Source organism: Solanum pennellii, chromosome 11 (assembly GCF_001406875.1).
Source record: "Solanum pennellii chromosome 11, SPENNV200".
Taxonomy (NCBI): Eukaryota; Viridiplantae; Streptophyta; class Magnoliopsida; order Solanales; family Solanaceae; genus Solanum; species Solanum pennellii.
Genome location: NC_028647.1, coordinates 64896001 through 64910948, shown reverse-complemented (window position 1 = coordinate 64910948; position 14948 = coordinate 64896001). Strand labels below are relative to the sequence as shown.

The 14948-nt window shown below is 32.4% G+C and overlaps 2 protein-coding genes across 5 annotated transcripts; both read right to left on the bottom strand.

The window, feature by feature from the left end:
* Positions 1-378: 378 nt before the first annotated feature.
* LOC107004055 (beta-glucosidase BoGH3B-like) lies at positions 379-6002 on the bottom strand. Its single transcript, XM_015202272.2, has 8 exons — positions 5566-6002; positions 4539-4629; positions 4310-4452; positions 3463-3706; positions 2907-3011; positions 2034-2216; positions 1060-1264; positions 379-971 (listed from the first exon to the last, which is right to left on the bottom strand). Exons 1-8 carry the CDS (start codon positions 6000-6002, stop codon positions 472-474), a joined length of 1908 nt encoding a protein of 635 aa, XP_015057758.1. The 3' UTR covers positions 379-471.
* A 1944-nt stretch (positions 6003-7946) lies between these two features.
* LOC107004069 (beta-glucosidase BoGH3B-like) lies at positions 7947-12667 on the bottom strand. Of its 4 annotated transcripts, none has more exons than XM_015202293.2 (10): positions 12552-12667; positions 11049-11306; positions 10531-10735; positions 10356-10446; positions 10130-10275; positions 9755-9998; positions 9549-9653; positions 9258-9440; positions 8941-9145; positions 7947-8660 (listed from the first exon to the last, which is right to left on the bottom strand). In XM_015202293.2, exons 2-10 carry the CDS (start codon positions 11266-11268, stop codon positions 8170-8172), a joined length of 1890 nt encoding a protein of 629 aa, XP_015057779.1. In that variant the 5' UTR covers positions 11269-11306; positions 12552-12667; the 3' UTR covers positions 7947-8169. The 4 variants fall into 4 exon arrangements, with proteins under 4 accessions (XP_015057779.1, XP_015057780.1, XP_027768602.1 ...); XM_015202294.2 differs by having other exon boundaries at positions 11049-11309; positions 12552-12660; XM_027912801.1 differs by lacking the exon at positions 12552-12667 and adding an exon at positions 12405-12532.
* Between the last annotated feature and the right edge of the window lie 2281 nt (positions 12668-14948).

Below are 14948 nucleotides of genomic sequence, written 5' to 3'. Positions count from 1 at the left end.
GAGCCTCAAATCATTCAAATCAAAATAGAACGAGCACCTATAGATGAGAAATTTCCATAATACGAGAGCTAGCGACTGATCAAATCATTAAAACCCCAATCATTTTAATGAGAACTATTTGATCTTGGACTTTAGTTTAGTGAGCCCAAGTCCAAATGGACAAAGTGGATCATAATCTTTATTACCAAAAGCAATTGATCCACAACCAACTTCTTGACAACTCGCCACCAAACTCAAAACCTTACAAATTTTATAATCATAAACATATCATATCACGTTAGTTCTATAAGAAAACACCTTTAACAACAAAACGAGAATGTCAAAAGAGTTAAAAAACTTAATTTAGACTCTTAGAAACATATTATATAGAAACGAAACACAAAAAATTGAAACAGATGGTTCATTATAACGAAAAATGGTAACCACAAGTAAACATATAGGAAATATTAGTAATTCAACATATCTATTTGTCTATCTAGAAGCTACTTGATCTTGAACTTTAGTTGTAGTAAGCCCAAATCCATAAGGATAAAGTGGATCATAATCTTTATCACCAACATTCATTGGCAATTGATCCACACTCTTAAACCAAGTTCTTGACAACTTTCCTCTAAACTCATAATCACCAAACAACACATCAGCCACACCTTGTCCCTCAGATCCAGGCAACCATGCAGCAACAAGTCCATCAATGTTGCTCAAATATGGCTGCACAACTAATGGCCTGCCTGATATTAACACCACAACACACTTTGTGTTGCCACATACATTACTCATTGTGTCGATACCTTCCTTAGTAATCGTCAAATTCATACTATCCCCTGCTGTTTCTGCATAAGGTAACTCACCTACTACAACAATCGAGTATGAAAAGTTGTTCGACTTTACAAACTCTGTTGTAGGGCTCTCACTATACACCACTTCTGTGTTTGAATCAACGCTAGCTGTTATAGCATCCAAGATAGTAGTACCTGAAAAGAAACCGGAAAGTTTTACTATACTATACTCCATCTGTTTCATTTTACGTGTCTTAGTTTGACGAGAGTATGAAATATATACCTGTTGTGACATTGTTTCCTTCAACTCCTTGCCAAGTAATTGTCCAACCACCACATTGATAGCCCAAATTATTGGCATGACTTCCAGCTACTAATATTCTTGATGCCTTTTTAGGTAAAGGTAGTATAGGGTCATTAGCATTTGCCCCATTCTTCAATAATACAAGTGATTTTCTAACTGCTTCTCTAGCTAATTCTCTATGTGCCTGTTAACGGAAAAAATAATAATAACGTCACATAAAATGAAACAGAGGTATTAGAATAACATCTTTTAAGGTATGGTTTTGTTTCAAAAAATTTGAGTGAACACAACATTTTTTCAGAACAACACGAGACACCTCATGAATTTATGGAAAACACGTGATGCTTCGTGTATCATTCTTTGTTGTGTTTCAACGACAATATTTTTCCATAACACAACACGAGATACTTTGTGCATCAGACTTGTCTTTTTTTTGTTTCAAAAGTGAGTGAACACAACATTTTTCCAGAAAAACACGAGATACTTTGTGCATCAGACTTTCATCTGTTTCAAAATTGAGTGAATATGACAGAGTATTTTTCAAGGTGAAAACAAGACAATTCGTGGATTGATGGAAAACACGAGATACTTCATGCATCAGACTGTTCTTTTTTATGTTCTGTTTCAAAATTGAGTGAACACAGCAGCATTTTTCCAGAACAGCACGAGATATATACTTCGTGCATCAGACTGTCTTTTTTTACCGTTTCAAAAGTGAGTGAACACAGCATTTTCCAGAACAACACGAGATACTATGTGCATTCATGGAAAAGTGAAAACACGAGATACTTCATGCATTAGACTGTCTTTTTTGTTTCTGTTCTGTTTCAACATTGAGTGAACACGACAGCATTTTTTTCCAGAACAACACGAGACACTTTGTGCATTTATGGAAAACACGAGATATTTCATGCATCAGACTGTGTTTCTTTTGTTCGTTTTTCAAGACTGACCTGGCTCCCGACGTGTTTAACTAGTTTATAATCAGCCAAAGGATTCTCAAAAAGACCCAAGGTGAATTTGACTCTCAAGATCCTCCTCACAGCATCATCAATTCTGGTCATGGGGATAAAATTATTTTTCACCAAAGAGGTCAATGTATCAATGAATTCTGTATAGTTCAAAGGGACCATGATCTGCAAAAAAAAACCCCACAAAATAATCAGATGAAAATTCAAATTTCATAACATCTTGACATAGTATTTACTCTCTCGATCCATTTTATCGATCACTTTAACCACTACAACAGAAGTTAAATGACATATGAACATCGAAAGTTCAAATAAAATACGAAAAAGATCAAATTAAGTAGAACATCAAAGTTTAAACGACATATGAAAAAGATCATAAGAAGTACAACATCAATAGTTTACACGACATACGAGAAAGATCAAAAGAAGTACAACATCAAAGTTTACACGACATACAAGAAAGATCAGAAGAAGTAAAACATCAATAGTTTACACGACATACAAGAAAGATCAGAAGAAGTACAACATCAATAGTTTACACGACATACAAGAAAGATCAGAAGAAGTACAACATCAAAAGCTTACACGACATATAAGAAAGATTAGAAGAAGTACAACATCAAAAGTTTACACGACATATGAGAAAGATCAAAAGAAGTACAACATCAGAAGTTTAAACACATACAAAAAGATCAGAAGAAGTACAATATCAATAGTTTACACGACATACGAGAAAGATCAAAAGAAGTACAACATCAATAGCTTAAACGACATACGAAAAACATCAGAAGAATTACAACACCAATAATCTAAACAACATATGTAAATGACCACAGAGAGTACTAGAAAGCTAACCATATCAATCCCAGCTTGAACCCCAGCCAACACTGAGTGTGTATAATTTGAATGAGGTGGTGAAGTAATTCTGTCAATTCCTTGCCAATCTGAGATAACAAATCCCTAAAAAAAAAACAAATCAAAACTATTAGTTCTCAACAACACTAAAAATTGCAGTAGAATGATAAGTACCCCTCCATCCTTAATCAGAAATCTCGAGTTCTCGAGCTTTTGACCCTTGGGAATCGAGTCACAATTATCCTTAATCAGAGGTCTCAAGTTCGACCTTTTCACCCTTGAGAATGGATTCATCTTTGCTAGAGAGCAATTAGTCCTAAAAACGGAACTTTTTTACGTGAATCTGAATTAATCAAGCCCAATATGGGTAAGTTGAGCAACGGTGGAGTAGTAAGTACTCCTTCGTCCTTAACCAGGAGACAGGACCTTGGAATAGAGTCTACTTTGGTAGGAAACTTTAGGACGTGTATAATCAGACTCCAATATAGGTACCGAACATTGTATATACGTAAAATAAACAACAACAAAAAAAAAAGTAAAGTGGTTAATTCATTACTCTGAAATTTAGTGTGCCCTTGAGGAACTTGGTAACAAGATCATGATTTGCATGCATTTTAACTCCATTCAAACTTGAATATGAAACCATAATAGTAGAAACTCCCTTGATGATTGAATGATAATAACCAGGCATGTGAATGCTTAACAATTTGTGCCAATCAGCCACTGTGTTGTTCTCATTTATCCCTTTTGTTGTGCCACCATCTCCAACAAAGTGTTTTGCACATGCCACCACCTTTTCCCTACAAAAAACAAACAAACAATTATTGTTTACAACTTCATATTCAACAACATATCAGTGTATTTCCACACGTGAGGTCTACGAACGGTAGAGTACATACATATCTTACCATTACCAGAGAGACTGTTCTCAAAAAATACTCTACTCGAATGACAAATGTACTAAGTTCATATTCAACAAACATGAGATGGTAAAGTGTATGTTAACCACCTTAGCCCTAGCAGAGAGGACTATTTCTGAAAAACCCTCGGGGGTAAAGTATGAAGAAATCCGTCAAAAATGAAAAAGCATTATATGTAGTGAAATTTTAAGACAAAAGGAATACAGAAGAACCCCTTGCGTCTTTTAGTGACCATAAACCTCTACGAAGGAGTTTAGATGGACCCCTTTTATGCCCCTGGTAAAAAATTAACCCTAATCTTAATTTTCGGGGTTCATATATCCGTTACCACTATATATTAATCATTCATTATACACTTACTATACATCGAATATACATAAACAACTACTACAATCCATTATATCACAAAAATAATATTTTTTAATCGACTGACTAAAAATATTAAAATTCCGAAAAAAAGGTAAGATATGTAAGTTAACTTACTTTCCACCAACATAAGGAATGCCTACTACATTTTTAGGCAAGTCCCCTTGTAAACCAGGTATAATTTCAGTCATTTGTTTCACAATTTGTGGATCCTCACTATAACTCTCATAGCACCTACCCCACCTTGGGTCTCTACATACCTGTCAAAAATATTCGTATAATCAGATCGCTTATAAAATAATAATATCATTAAATTTATAATCTATTATAACATATTAAATTGTACCGCAATGCATGGAGCAAAAGCATAAGGAATTCCAGTAGCTCTAACTTCAAGAGCTGTTGCTACACCTATTCTTTTCACAAGTTCGGGATCTCTACAAAAATTAAAACAAATAAAAAATACAAATTATTATGTAAATTTCAAAAAAATTAAATATTTATTTTTCCTAATATAAGATCATAATTTATTACAATCATATAATAAAATCATTTAAAGATTTTTTTTCTGTCTACATAATTATATACCCCCTCCGTCCGGAATTGTTTGTCTTTTCGAAAGTCAAATTGATTAATTTTTAAAGTTCAATTAGATCACATTAATTCGATATTTTAAACAAAAAAAACTAGATATTCTAAAACTATATAAAAAGTACTATAAATTGCAATTTTTTTGCATATTAATATGATGAAAAAATATATCTTAAAATGTTAGTCAAAGTTTTTATAGTTTGACTTTAAAAATAGAAACCATAACAAACAATACCGGACTACCGGACGGAGGGAATAACAAAGACACTATTTATATAACATTTTCAAAAAAAAACCCTCTTTGGGGTTTGAAAAGGCACTCCTACCTTATCGAATCGTCAGTATATAAAAGTTAAAAGAATAAATAAACTAGAAAATCGAAAAAACATACCTAGTGGCACCAAGTCCAATATTATGAGGAAAAATAGTAACTTTATAAACATCATTATGTCCATGAACAACATCAATTCCATAAATTGCAATTTTTTGCATATTAATATGATGAAAAAATATATCTTAAAATATTAGTCAAAATTTTTATAGTTTGACTCTAAAAATCAAAACCATGACAAACAATACCGGACGAAGAGAGTAATAAACACTCTTTATATAACATTTTCGAAAAAAACCCTCTTTGGGGGTTTGAAAAAGCACTCCTACCTTATCGAATCGTCAGTATATAAAAATTAAAAGAATAAATGAACTAGAACTCCTACCTTATCGAATCGTCAGTATATAAAAAATTAAAAGAATAAATGAGCTAGAAAATCGAGAAAACATACCTAGTGGCACCAAGTCCAATATTATGAGGAAAAATAGTAGCTTTATAAACATTATTATGTCCATGAACAGCATCAATTCCATAAATCATAGGTATCCCTAACCTACTAGACAATGCTCCTCTTTGAAAATTGTTCACCATATCAATCCATTCTCGAGCTGTTGCTTCAGGTTTTGGCACACTCCCACCACCACTTAGTAAACTCCCTATCGCGTAATTTTTCACGATGTCAGTTGTCATGTTTTTCCTCTCGAGTTGTGTCATTTGTCCGATTTTCTCTGACAATGTCATTCGACTCATTAGATCTTTTATTCGCGCGTTTATTGGCTTGTTGGGATCCTTGTAGACCAAGTAATCTCCTTCTTGTGCTATACATGATTCCCATGTTGAGAATAGTAGCACAAGTCCCAATAAAGTGATTGAGATTCTTGATTTCATAGCTGATCACTTAATAACTGAAAATAGAATACGATAAGTAATTTTTATATTGTTACACATGCTTTTATATCCTTTCACACTAAAACAACACTAACAACATAAAAATATTTATGCATGGTTCGATTTTAATACGGTTATATACTAAAATAACAAAAGTAAGATTTCAAGTTCTACGCACTAACAATGTAAAGGTATATATATGCGATTCAATTTTTATACCGTAAATACACTAAAACAACAAAAGAAATATTTCAAACCCCACACTAGTAATTACATAAAAATACATAAATGATCCAATTTGTATATTGTTATATACTAAAATAACATAAGTAAGATTTCAAATTCTACACACTAATTAATAGCATAAAAATACATACACGATCCATTTTATATAGGGGCAGACCTACGTAGAGTTCATTGGGTGCTCGAGAATTCATTAACCTCGACTCGAAATATGAACAAATGATCTAATTGGTGATTGGTCCATTGGCTTTTGGATGAGTAGTTAAGGCTCTTTTAGTGTTGTTGAGCTCGAGTTCGCATCTCATTGTTAACATATCTTTTTATGTTTTTGCCGCCACTTTCAAAGTACCGACTACCTTAAAATCCTAGATCCGCAACTGATTTTTTATACCGTTATACACAAAAACAAGATTTCAAATTCCACACACAAATTAACATAAAAATACATAGATCCATTTTTTACATTTGTTATATATTAAAACAACAAAAGAGAAATTTTCAAGTTTTACACACTAATAGCTTAAAATTATAAACATAATCAATTATTTTGTTGTTAATATATGGATTAACAACAAAATTAAAAGAGGTAAAACTATAGAAAAATAATGAAAAGGATATTATTATATATGTAAAAACAAAATAAATCACCAAAATTCACCCAGAAATTCAAATAATTAAATTGCAAAAAATAGATGCAATATACAAATATTAATAAAGAAAACGTACCAAATGAAAGAGATGAAATTAGTGAATAAGTTTACATACTGGAAATTTTATGAAGCTTTTATAATATAGTGTTTGAGTAGTATTAGTATTTTAAAATGATTATGATATCTACAAATTAAATTAGTAATAATTATCAAGATTAATTTAAGATAAACACAACACGCAGGATTTTTAAAAATTATTTACCTTATTTATTTAGCTAGAAAATATGTTTATAATTTTCTTTCCAAAATAAGATTGTATCCTAAAAGGAAAATAATTAATTATATTTAAGACAAATATTCATAGAATGTCGATTAATGGTCAATAATAATAACTACAAGATACGATTCTTGTATTTAACTTTTATATAATAAGTAAAATCAAACGATTTTTAAATTATCAGATCACATGCATAAAAAATTAAATATTATATGCTCTATATCAAGTGAATTGTAAGAATATGTTATATTTGGACGTAAATTAAATGTTATTCTCTGTTTTTACACTTTTATTTATTTTCAAACTATAATATTCTTTATCTAAAAAAAGCTAAGGGTAAATATCGAAAGAAAAAAAATTCTTAAAGTCTTTTTTCAGTCTTGTTACTAATAAATTCTTATTTTTGTTATACGAAAAATAATATTGTATTTGCGATGTGAAACAAAACAAAAATAAATTAATATTTTCAATTTTTTTGATACGATATATTCAAGATTATGTAACATGATATATGTTATTTACATATGAGATGATTTTGGTTGATATGAGATGCGGACTTGACATTTGACATTCGTTGGACTTTTCTCTTTTCGGGAACATGATATTGATTGATTTGATTTGCAAGCGTAGTAATCGAAGGTCAATATGCAAAAGGGATGAGAAACAAAACTCGAAACTATCAATTATGTAAGTTGAATTTACAAAAGTCTCAACTTGCTTTTTGGAGCTCATATACCTAAAGCTACTAAATTCTGTCAAACTCGTAAAGCAATATAACATAAACTAAGCCTCATTTTCATAAATGCTCCATTTAGGTTCATAATATTACAACATTCTCAGGCTTTTAAATAAATATTTTACATGGCAAAATTCACAAGCTTTTAATAATGATAAATAACAAGATTACTGGCTTAATTTTGTGGTAAGTTTATACCACTTTTTGTTTTCTTTTGAAAATTGTTGACAAAATGACTTCTGCATTAATCATTTTTCATGTTTAGTAGTTGGCTTTCACTGGCTTAGTTGTAAGTCCAAATCCAAAATGAAACAAAGGATCATTGTGTGAATCATCAAAGTTCATAGGGAGCTGATCAACTGACTTGAACCATGTCCGGGCGAGTTTACCAGTAAAGCCATAATCGCCAAATAAAGCGTCAGTAACGCCTTGTCCTTCAGTACCGGGGAGCCAAGCAGCTACAAGGGCATCCATTTTGGCAACGTAAGGCTCCATCACGACTGGACGACCAGAGACAACAACTACAACGCACTTCACTGCCCCACAGACGTTGTTGATGGTGCTAGGGCCGGGTTCAGTTATAGTAAGGTTTGAGCTATCGCCAAACATCTCTGCGTATGGGACTTCTCCCACGACTACAATGGCGTAGGAGAATTTGTTGGACTTAACAAAGTTGGCGTCAGGGTTCTGTTGGTAGACTACTTCTGTAGAAGGATCAACTGTTTTCTTGATAGCAGATAAAATGGTGGTTCCTGTCAAGTTATGGAACGCGTATCAGAACAGAATAGAGTTGGTGTAAAACATATGTAATATGTTGTTTGGACACACATACATCAGCATTTTCGAAGTGTCCAAGCAACAACGGATTAAGCTTGTCTATAAAGGAGGAGGAAATCAGTGTATAATTTGATCAATCATGCACATTGTGTGTTGTTCAAACACTAATGATGGCAGGCAGATAGTAGAATTGTTGCATCATGTCACAATAGAGATGTTGCCAAAGCTATAAAATACGAGAGTGTGAAAACGTACCAACTGTAAGATCATTGCCTGCAACGCCTTGCCATTGGATTGTCCAGCCTCCACATTGGTAACCTAAGTTGTCTGCATGAGTTCCAGCAACAAGTATTTTTGGTGCTTTCTTTGGAAGGGGGAGCAGTGGGTGACTAGGTGTTTTTCCGTTCTTCAAGAGCACGAGTGATTTCCTAACTGCTTCCCTTGCTAAGTCTCTATGCTCCTACAGAAAAGACAATGTAGCAGGTTAAATCTCTATGCTCCTATAGAAAAGACAATGCACCCGAAATGCCCGAGCAGCTTAGTATTGGGATAACTAAGGAGACATTTTTTACCTGACTACCGAGTTGGTTTGCCAAGCTAGGATCAGACATTGGGTTTTCGAAGAGACCCATGACAAATTTAACTCTCAATATCCGCTTCACAGCATCATCAATTCTGCTCATGGGAATGATATTGGCTTTCACTTGAGATGTCAAAGTATCGATAAATTCTCTATAATTCTCAGGGACCATAATCTGAAGCATAATAGACAAAGTAGTCATAGTGAATATAAAGAACTAGTATAACATATCCAAGATAAGATGATCGAAAGATCTGTGTACGAATTTATATGACTAACTAACCATGTCGATTCCTGCTGTAATTCCAGCTTGAACAGAATAAGAGTAATTAGCATGAGGAGGGTCAGTAATTCGGTCAAGCCCTTGCCAATCTGAAATGACAAAGCCCTGAAAGATAAAAACCAGACGAGGTTGGGTTATACTGAAATATACCCCAACTTGACTTCAACTGGCGGAATTTTACAACGAAGTGAAATGATCATCTTTACCCTGAACTTGAGCTTGTTCTTCAGAAAACCAGTGATTAGGTCTCGGTTGGCATGCATCTTTCTTCCATTCCAGCTTGAGTAAGACACCATTACAGTTGAAACACCCTTTCTAAGTGAGTCATAGTATGCAGGCATGTGGATGTCAAATAATTCGTTTGAGCTGATTATGGTGTTGCTTTCATCAACACCATTCCTCGTGCCACCATCTCCCACAAAGTGCTTAGCACATGCAGCAACCTTAGTCCTTAAATTCAACAAACAACAACATCAGCATTGATAGTCAAAGAATCATAGATGATTCATAAGAATTTGCTAGCTTAAGTAACACATCGTCAAGGAAATGACGGTAGTCTAAACAGGGATAAAAATTCATACTTGCCGCCAACGTAAGGAACACCATTCTTAGATTTAGCTGGCAAATCTCCTTGCAGACCAGGAATAATCTCAGTCATGGTTTTCACAATCCTATAATCTTCACTATAACTTTCATAACAACGGCCCCATCTAGGATTTCTGCATACCTACCATAAAACAATTATTCAGACATAAACATACATAGAGAGAAGCACCATGTGCACAAAGTGTAATCATATCAACTCACTGCAATGCAGGGAGCAAACGCATATGGAATTCCTGTAGCTCTAACTTCAAGTGCAGTTGCAGCCCCAATACGCTTCACCAGATCAGGATCCCTGCATAAAATTAACAAATTTATTATTATCACTAGACGAAAAGGGAATCGTTAATTATCACTGAGGAATGATGATTCTACTTGCCTGGTGACACCAAGGCCAACATTGTGAGGAAAGATTGTAGCCCCATAGACATTGTTGTGTCCGTGAACCGCATCAATTCCATAAATCATGGGAATCCCAAGACGGGTTGAAAGAGCACCCTTTTGAATCCCATCTACCATATTGGTCCAAACCTGAGCAGTGGCCTTGGGTGCAGGTACACTGCCTCCACCACTCAGTACACTCCCTGTCAGAAAAAATACTGAGGATGAACTCCAAAATACAAGACAATACTGAATCTAAGAGTATCCCTTTTCACTCACTTTTAGTCTTAGGCCACAGTTATCTATCAATATCATTTTTCTTAAAGGCAAGGCAAAACAACAAGTAACCAAATATACACATAACTATAGACTATGTTGCTAAGACTCTCAAAAATGTGTGTTGGATCATTCAAAGATAGTATTTGACACATGTGCGGCAACATTTTTGGGGAGTCCGAGTAGCATAGCCTATAGATGTGCCTTTTCCAAAAAACCAAATGCATATTACAAGCATACCAATGAAATTCTGCTTCATAACATCAGCTGTGGCAACAGTCCTCTCAATTTGAGTCATTTGACCAATCTTTTCCTCAAGAGTCATTCTTTTCAGCAAGTCCTTGATCCTAACACCCAATGGCTGTTTTGGGTCCTTGTATTTCATGTATCCTCCCTCTGCTACCACAACCCATAGGCATAACACCACAAACCCCATCAAGGGTATAGACATTCTCCCCATTTTTTCACAAACTCTCTTTATCCTTATGATGGAACAATCTGCTAAAAGACATACAAATAGCAAAAATCAATAAAAGTACTAAATACCAGAGTCATCAAAACAAGAATACAGAATGTTGGTAAAAATAAGAATCTTTTTTTTTATTTAAAAAAAACAGCTAATCAAGACCACAGACTAAACACCACAAACCCATAGTCATCAAAACAAGAATACAGAATGTTGGGGAAAAAAGAAATCTTTTTTTGTTACAAAGTAAAAAAAGAAAGAAAAAGCAGCTAATCAAGATCACAAGATGAATACCACAGTCATCAAAACAAGAATACAGAATGTTGGGAATACAAGAATCTTTTTTTGTTACATAGTAAAATATAAAGAAAAAGCAGCTAATCAAGACCACAAGATAAACACCACAAACTCATCATGTATATTCACATATTCCCCATTTTAACCCCCTGCCTCCTCCTCCTCCAGGACCTTCTGATGGAACAGTATGCTAAAAGCTCTTATAAATAGCAAACAAATAAACTACTTAACAGTACCATACTTAACAAAACAAGCATACAGAATGTGGGAAAAAAACAAGAAGCCATTTTGTCACACACACCCTCAATGGCCTTCTGCTAAAATAGTTTTGCAAAACACATAAAAACAGTCAAACTCAATGGAACTCAAGAATCTTTTTTAGTTACAAAGTACAAATCAAGAATGCAAGCTAACCACAACCCTCCTCAAGGACCTTCTGCTAGAACAATCTACTAAAAACCTCATAAAAATAGCAAAATTCAATAAAACTACTAAATCCTATAGTTAACAAAACAAGCATACAAAATGTGGAATAAAAAAAAGAAACCTTTTTGTCACATACCCCACCCCCCTTAATGGCCTTCTGCTTGAACAATCTAGCAAAACTCAATAGAACTACAAAATGTTGGAAAAAAAAAGAACCTTTTTTAGTTACAAAGTATAAATCAAGAACACAAGCTAACCCCAGCCCTCCTGAAGGACCTTCTTCTGGAACAGTCTACCAAAAAGCTCATAAAAACAGCAAAACACAATAAAACTACTAAATACTCTAGTTATCAAAGACAAACATACATAATGTGGATTAAAAAAAGAATCTTTTTTTTGTCACATACCCCCTCAATAGCCTTCTGCTAGAACAATCTTGTAAAAAAACTCAATAAAACAGCAAAAAACTCAATGAAACTACTAATATACATACAAAATGTTGGAAAAAAACAGCTAATCAAGAAAACAATATTTTCAAATGTGAACAAACTTACTTGTTGAATTTCAAGTTTGAAAAAAATTTGAAGAAAATGAGTAGTCGTGTAGACAACTACTAGGCAAGTTGATGGGAATTTGTGTGTATATCATGTGTGTATATATAGAAAGTATACAAAATTAAAGATGCCATCTCAACTTTGAGGAAAATAACAAAAATGGTCACTTATGTTTAGTGTAGATTCAAAATAGTCCCTTAAATATATTTTTTTTAACGTAATTTCGATAAATCTAATGAATAAAATCTTTTTTAAATATTCGATAAAAAACAAATAAATGTTCACTTTTGACAAATTTACAAGGGGCTTATTTGTCTTTCTCGCTTGTTTAGTTAAGTCAAGTTTTTAGCCTTATTTTACAGGTGACGATAACGTCGAGTTGAAGGCAAAGAAAGACTCGACATTCAGGTGAGCCACCCAGTGGAGACATCATTTTTTTTCTTCCGTAAAGTACTTTTAACATGTTTCGTTTATGTGTTGAATATTATTTTCTTAACTCTAATTCTTAATACCTTTATTTTAAAGTATAATCAAATCTATATTCAAACGTCTATTTAAACTGTTCAAAAATACATTTAAGGAACTATTTCGAAACATATCTCAAATATAATGTACCATTTTTATAAAAAATATTTCTGAATGTCATTCTAGTGGAGTTAGTGGGGGGTGGGGTAGGGGATGGTGAATTTAATATTTAAAAGAAAATACACCCTCGTTTCAAAAAGAATAATCTCTTTTTTATTTTTGTCTGTTCAAAAATGAATGATTTTTTTTTCATAATATTTTAATTTTATATTTCCACATGGAATATTTAACGCCACAAGATCAAAGAACAAATTTGTATATTTGACTTAATTTTAATTTAGAACCATACGATTCAAAAATCTTCTTTATATTTTTAAATTTCGTATCAACTTAAATCAGATCGTGTTCTTCGCAAAAGTATTAATTATCCGTTGGTTAACGTTTTCCAATAAAAGTTTTTTTGTTTTTTTCTGACAATGTCATAAAATAAGAATTAATGATTTGTCCATTTGGGCCCATAATATAGGGCAGATATTTTGATATTATTTGCAAAATGAGGACTTCAAGTTTAACAAAATGTGCCAATTGAGTATTTTACAAGTTATGTTTTAAAAAATTACAACTTTAAAAAAACTCAATGATTAATTATATATTAAAGTCCCCAACGGCTATTGTCTACTTTTGTAAAGGTCAAGATGTATATTATTAAAAAAAAAAAATTGGTGTTTCGTTATAGGTTAAAAGCATATTGAGGTTTATTTGTCTGTATATAATATAATATATTTGAATTTGAACGAATATTTGAGTGATTAAAATGTTGTTTTTAGATATAGATATCGAATGATTAAGGCTATTAGTTTTTTTATAATTAAATATGCATGATATATTTTGTTTTAAATATTACTACTTGATTTAAAAAATAAAATATTTATATTGGTTAATGACGGTGGAGACCAAATGTGGTGGTCGTAGTTGGTGCTAGTAATGGTGTTGATTGATTTATAACGATCGACTCAATAGTGACGATTGATAATGATGGTGAGTGGCTGAAAAATATGTAGTGATTGACGATGATGTAGATAGCAATGATGATGGTGGGCATAATGGCGACTATGAACATAAGTAAGTTGGTAGATATTGTAGCAACTGACAGTAATAGTGGTTAGATATGATGTCCGATGGTTATCGATAACGATGGTAATAAACCGTTATGGTAGTATGATTATAATAACAAAGATATTTAGTGATGACGATTGGTGGATTTCGAATACAATGGTGATGAACTAAATTTAAAGATAAAAATCAATTTGGATCAAAGCTAAATTTAATCAATTACTTCTTAGAATTTATATTATATTTGGATCAAATTAATTTTATATATATACAACCAATTTTTTATGATTGTGAGTTGTCCAATTATGACTTGTAATAAGTTTAGATTTCTATATCTATAAAATAATACTTCCTTATGAATCCTAAATTTTCTACGTGCGTGATATACGGATATACTATTTATCATGTTATAAATATTAATGACTAATTTTATAGTTTGAAATTGTATTTATGGGTTACATGAAGAGTTGACTCGACATATCACTAGAAATAAAGGGATTTTTTACCGCAAATTAATAAAAAAATTTATGCTATAGTTCATTTAGGTCACTAGAAAATACATTGGCGGAAAAAAAAATTCTCACTGAAATACTATGAAGTTTTTTTATTTTTGCATGAAAATATTATTACTATTTTTTTTCTTTCTAACAGATTCAATCAAAATATCTTTGTGCTGAGAAATACTAAGCATTGTTCAGTGAAAACTTCAATGAGATTTTTTAATTTGTTAAAAATTAGTACCTTTTAACTCAAATTTTG

What these genes read in the sequence shown, in the direction of transcription:
- LOC107004069 (XM_015202293.2), bottom strand. Translation starts at nt 11,268, where the DNA reads ATGGGGAGAATGTCTATACCCTTGATGGGGTTTGTGGTGTTATGCCTA. An exon ending in GTTCCTTACGTTGGCGGCAA is followed by an intron (nt 9,999 to 10,129) that starts GTATGAATTTTT and finishes GTTGAATTTAAG; the next exon opens with GACTAAGGTTGCTGCATGTG. An exon ending in CAAACCAACTCGGTAGTCAG is followed by an intron (nt 9,146 to 9,257) that starts GTAAAAAATGTC and finishes TCTTTTCTGTAG; the next exon opens with GAGCATAGAGACTTAGCAAG.
- LOC107004055 (XM_015202272.2), bottom strand. Translation starts at nt 6,002, where the DNA reads ATGAAATCAAGAATCTCAATCACTTTATTGGGACTTGTGCTACTATTC. An exon ending in CTTTTGCTCCATGCATTGCG is followed by an intron (nt 4,453 to 4,538) that starts GTACAATTTAAT and finishes TATTTTTGACAG; the next exon opens with GTATGTAGAGACCCAAGGTG. An exon ending in TTCAAGCTGGGATTGATATG is followed by an intron (nt 2,217 to 2,906) that starts GTTAGCTTTCTA and finishes TTTTTTTTGCAG; the next exon opens with ATCATGGTCCCTTTGAACTA.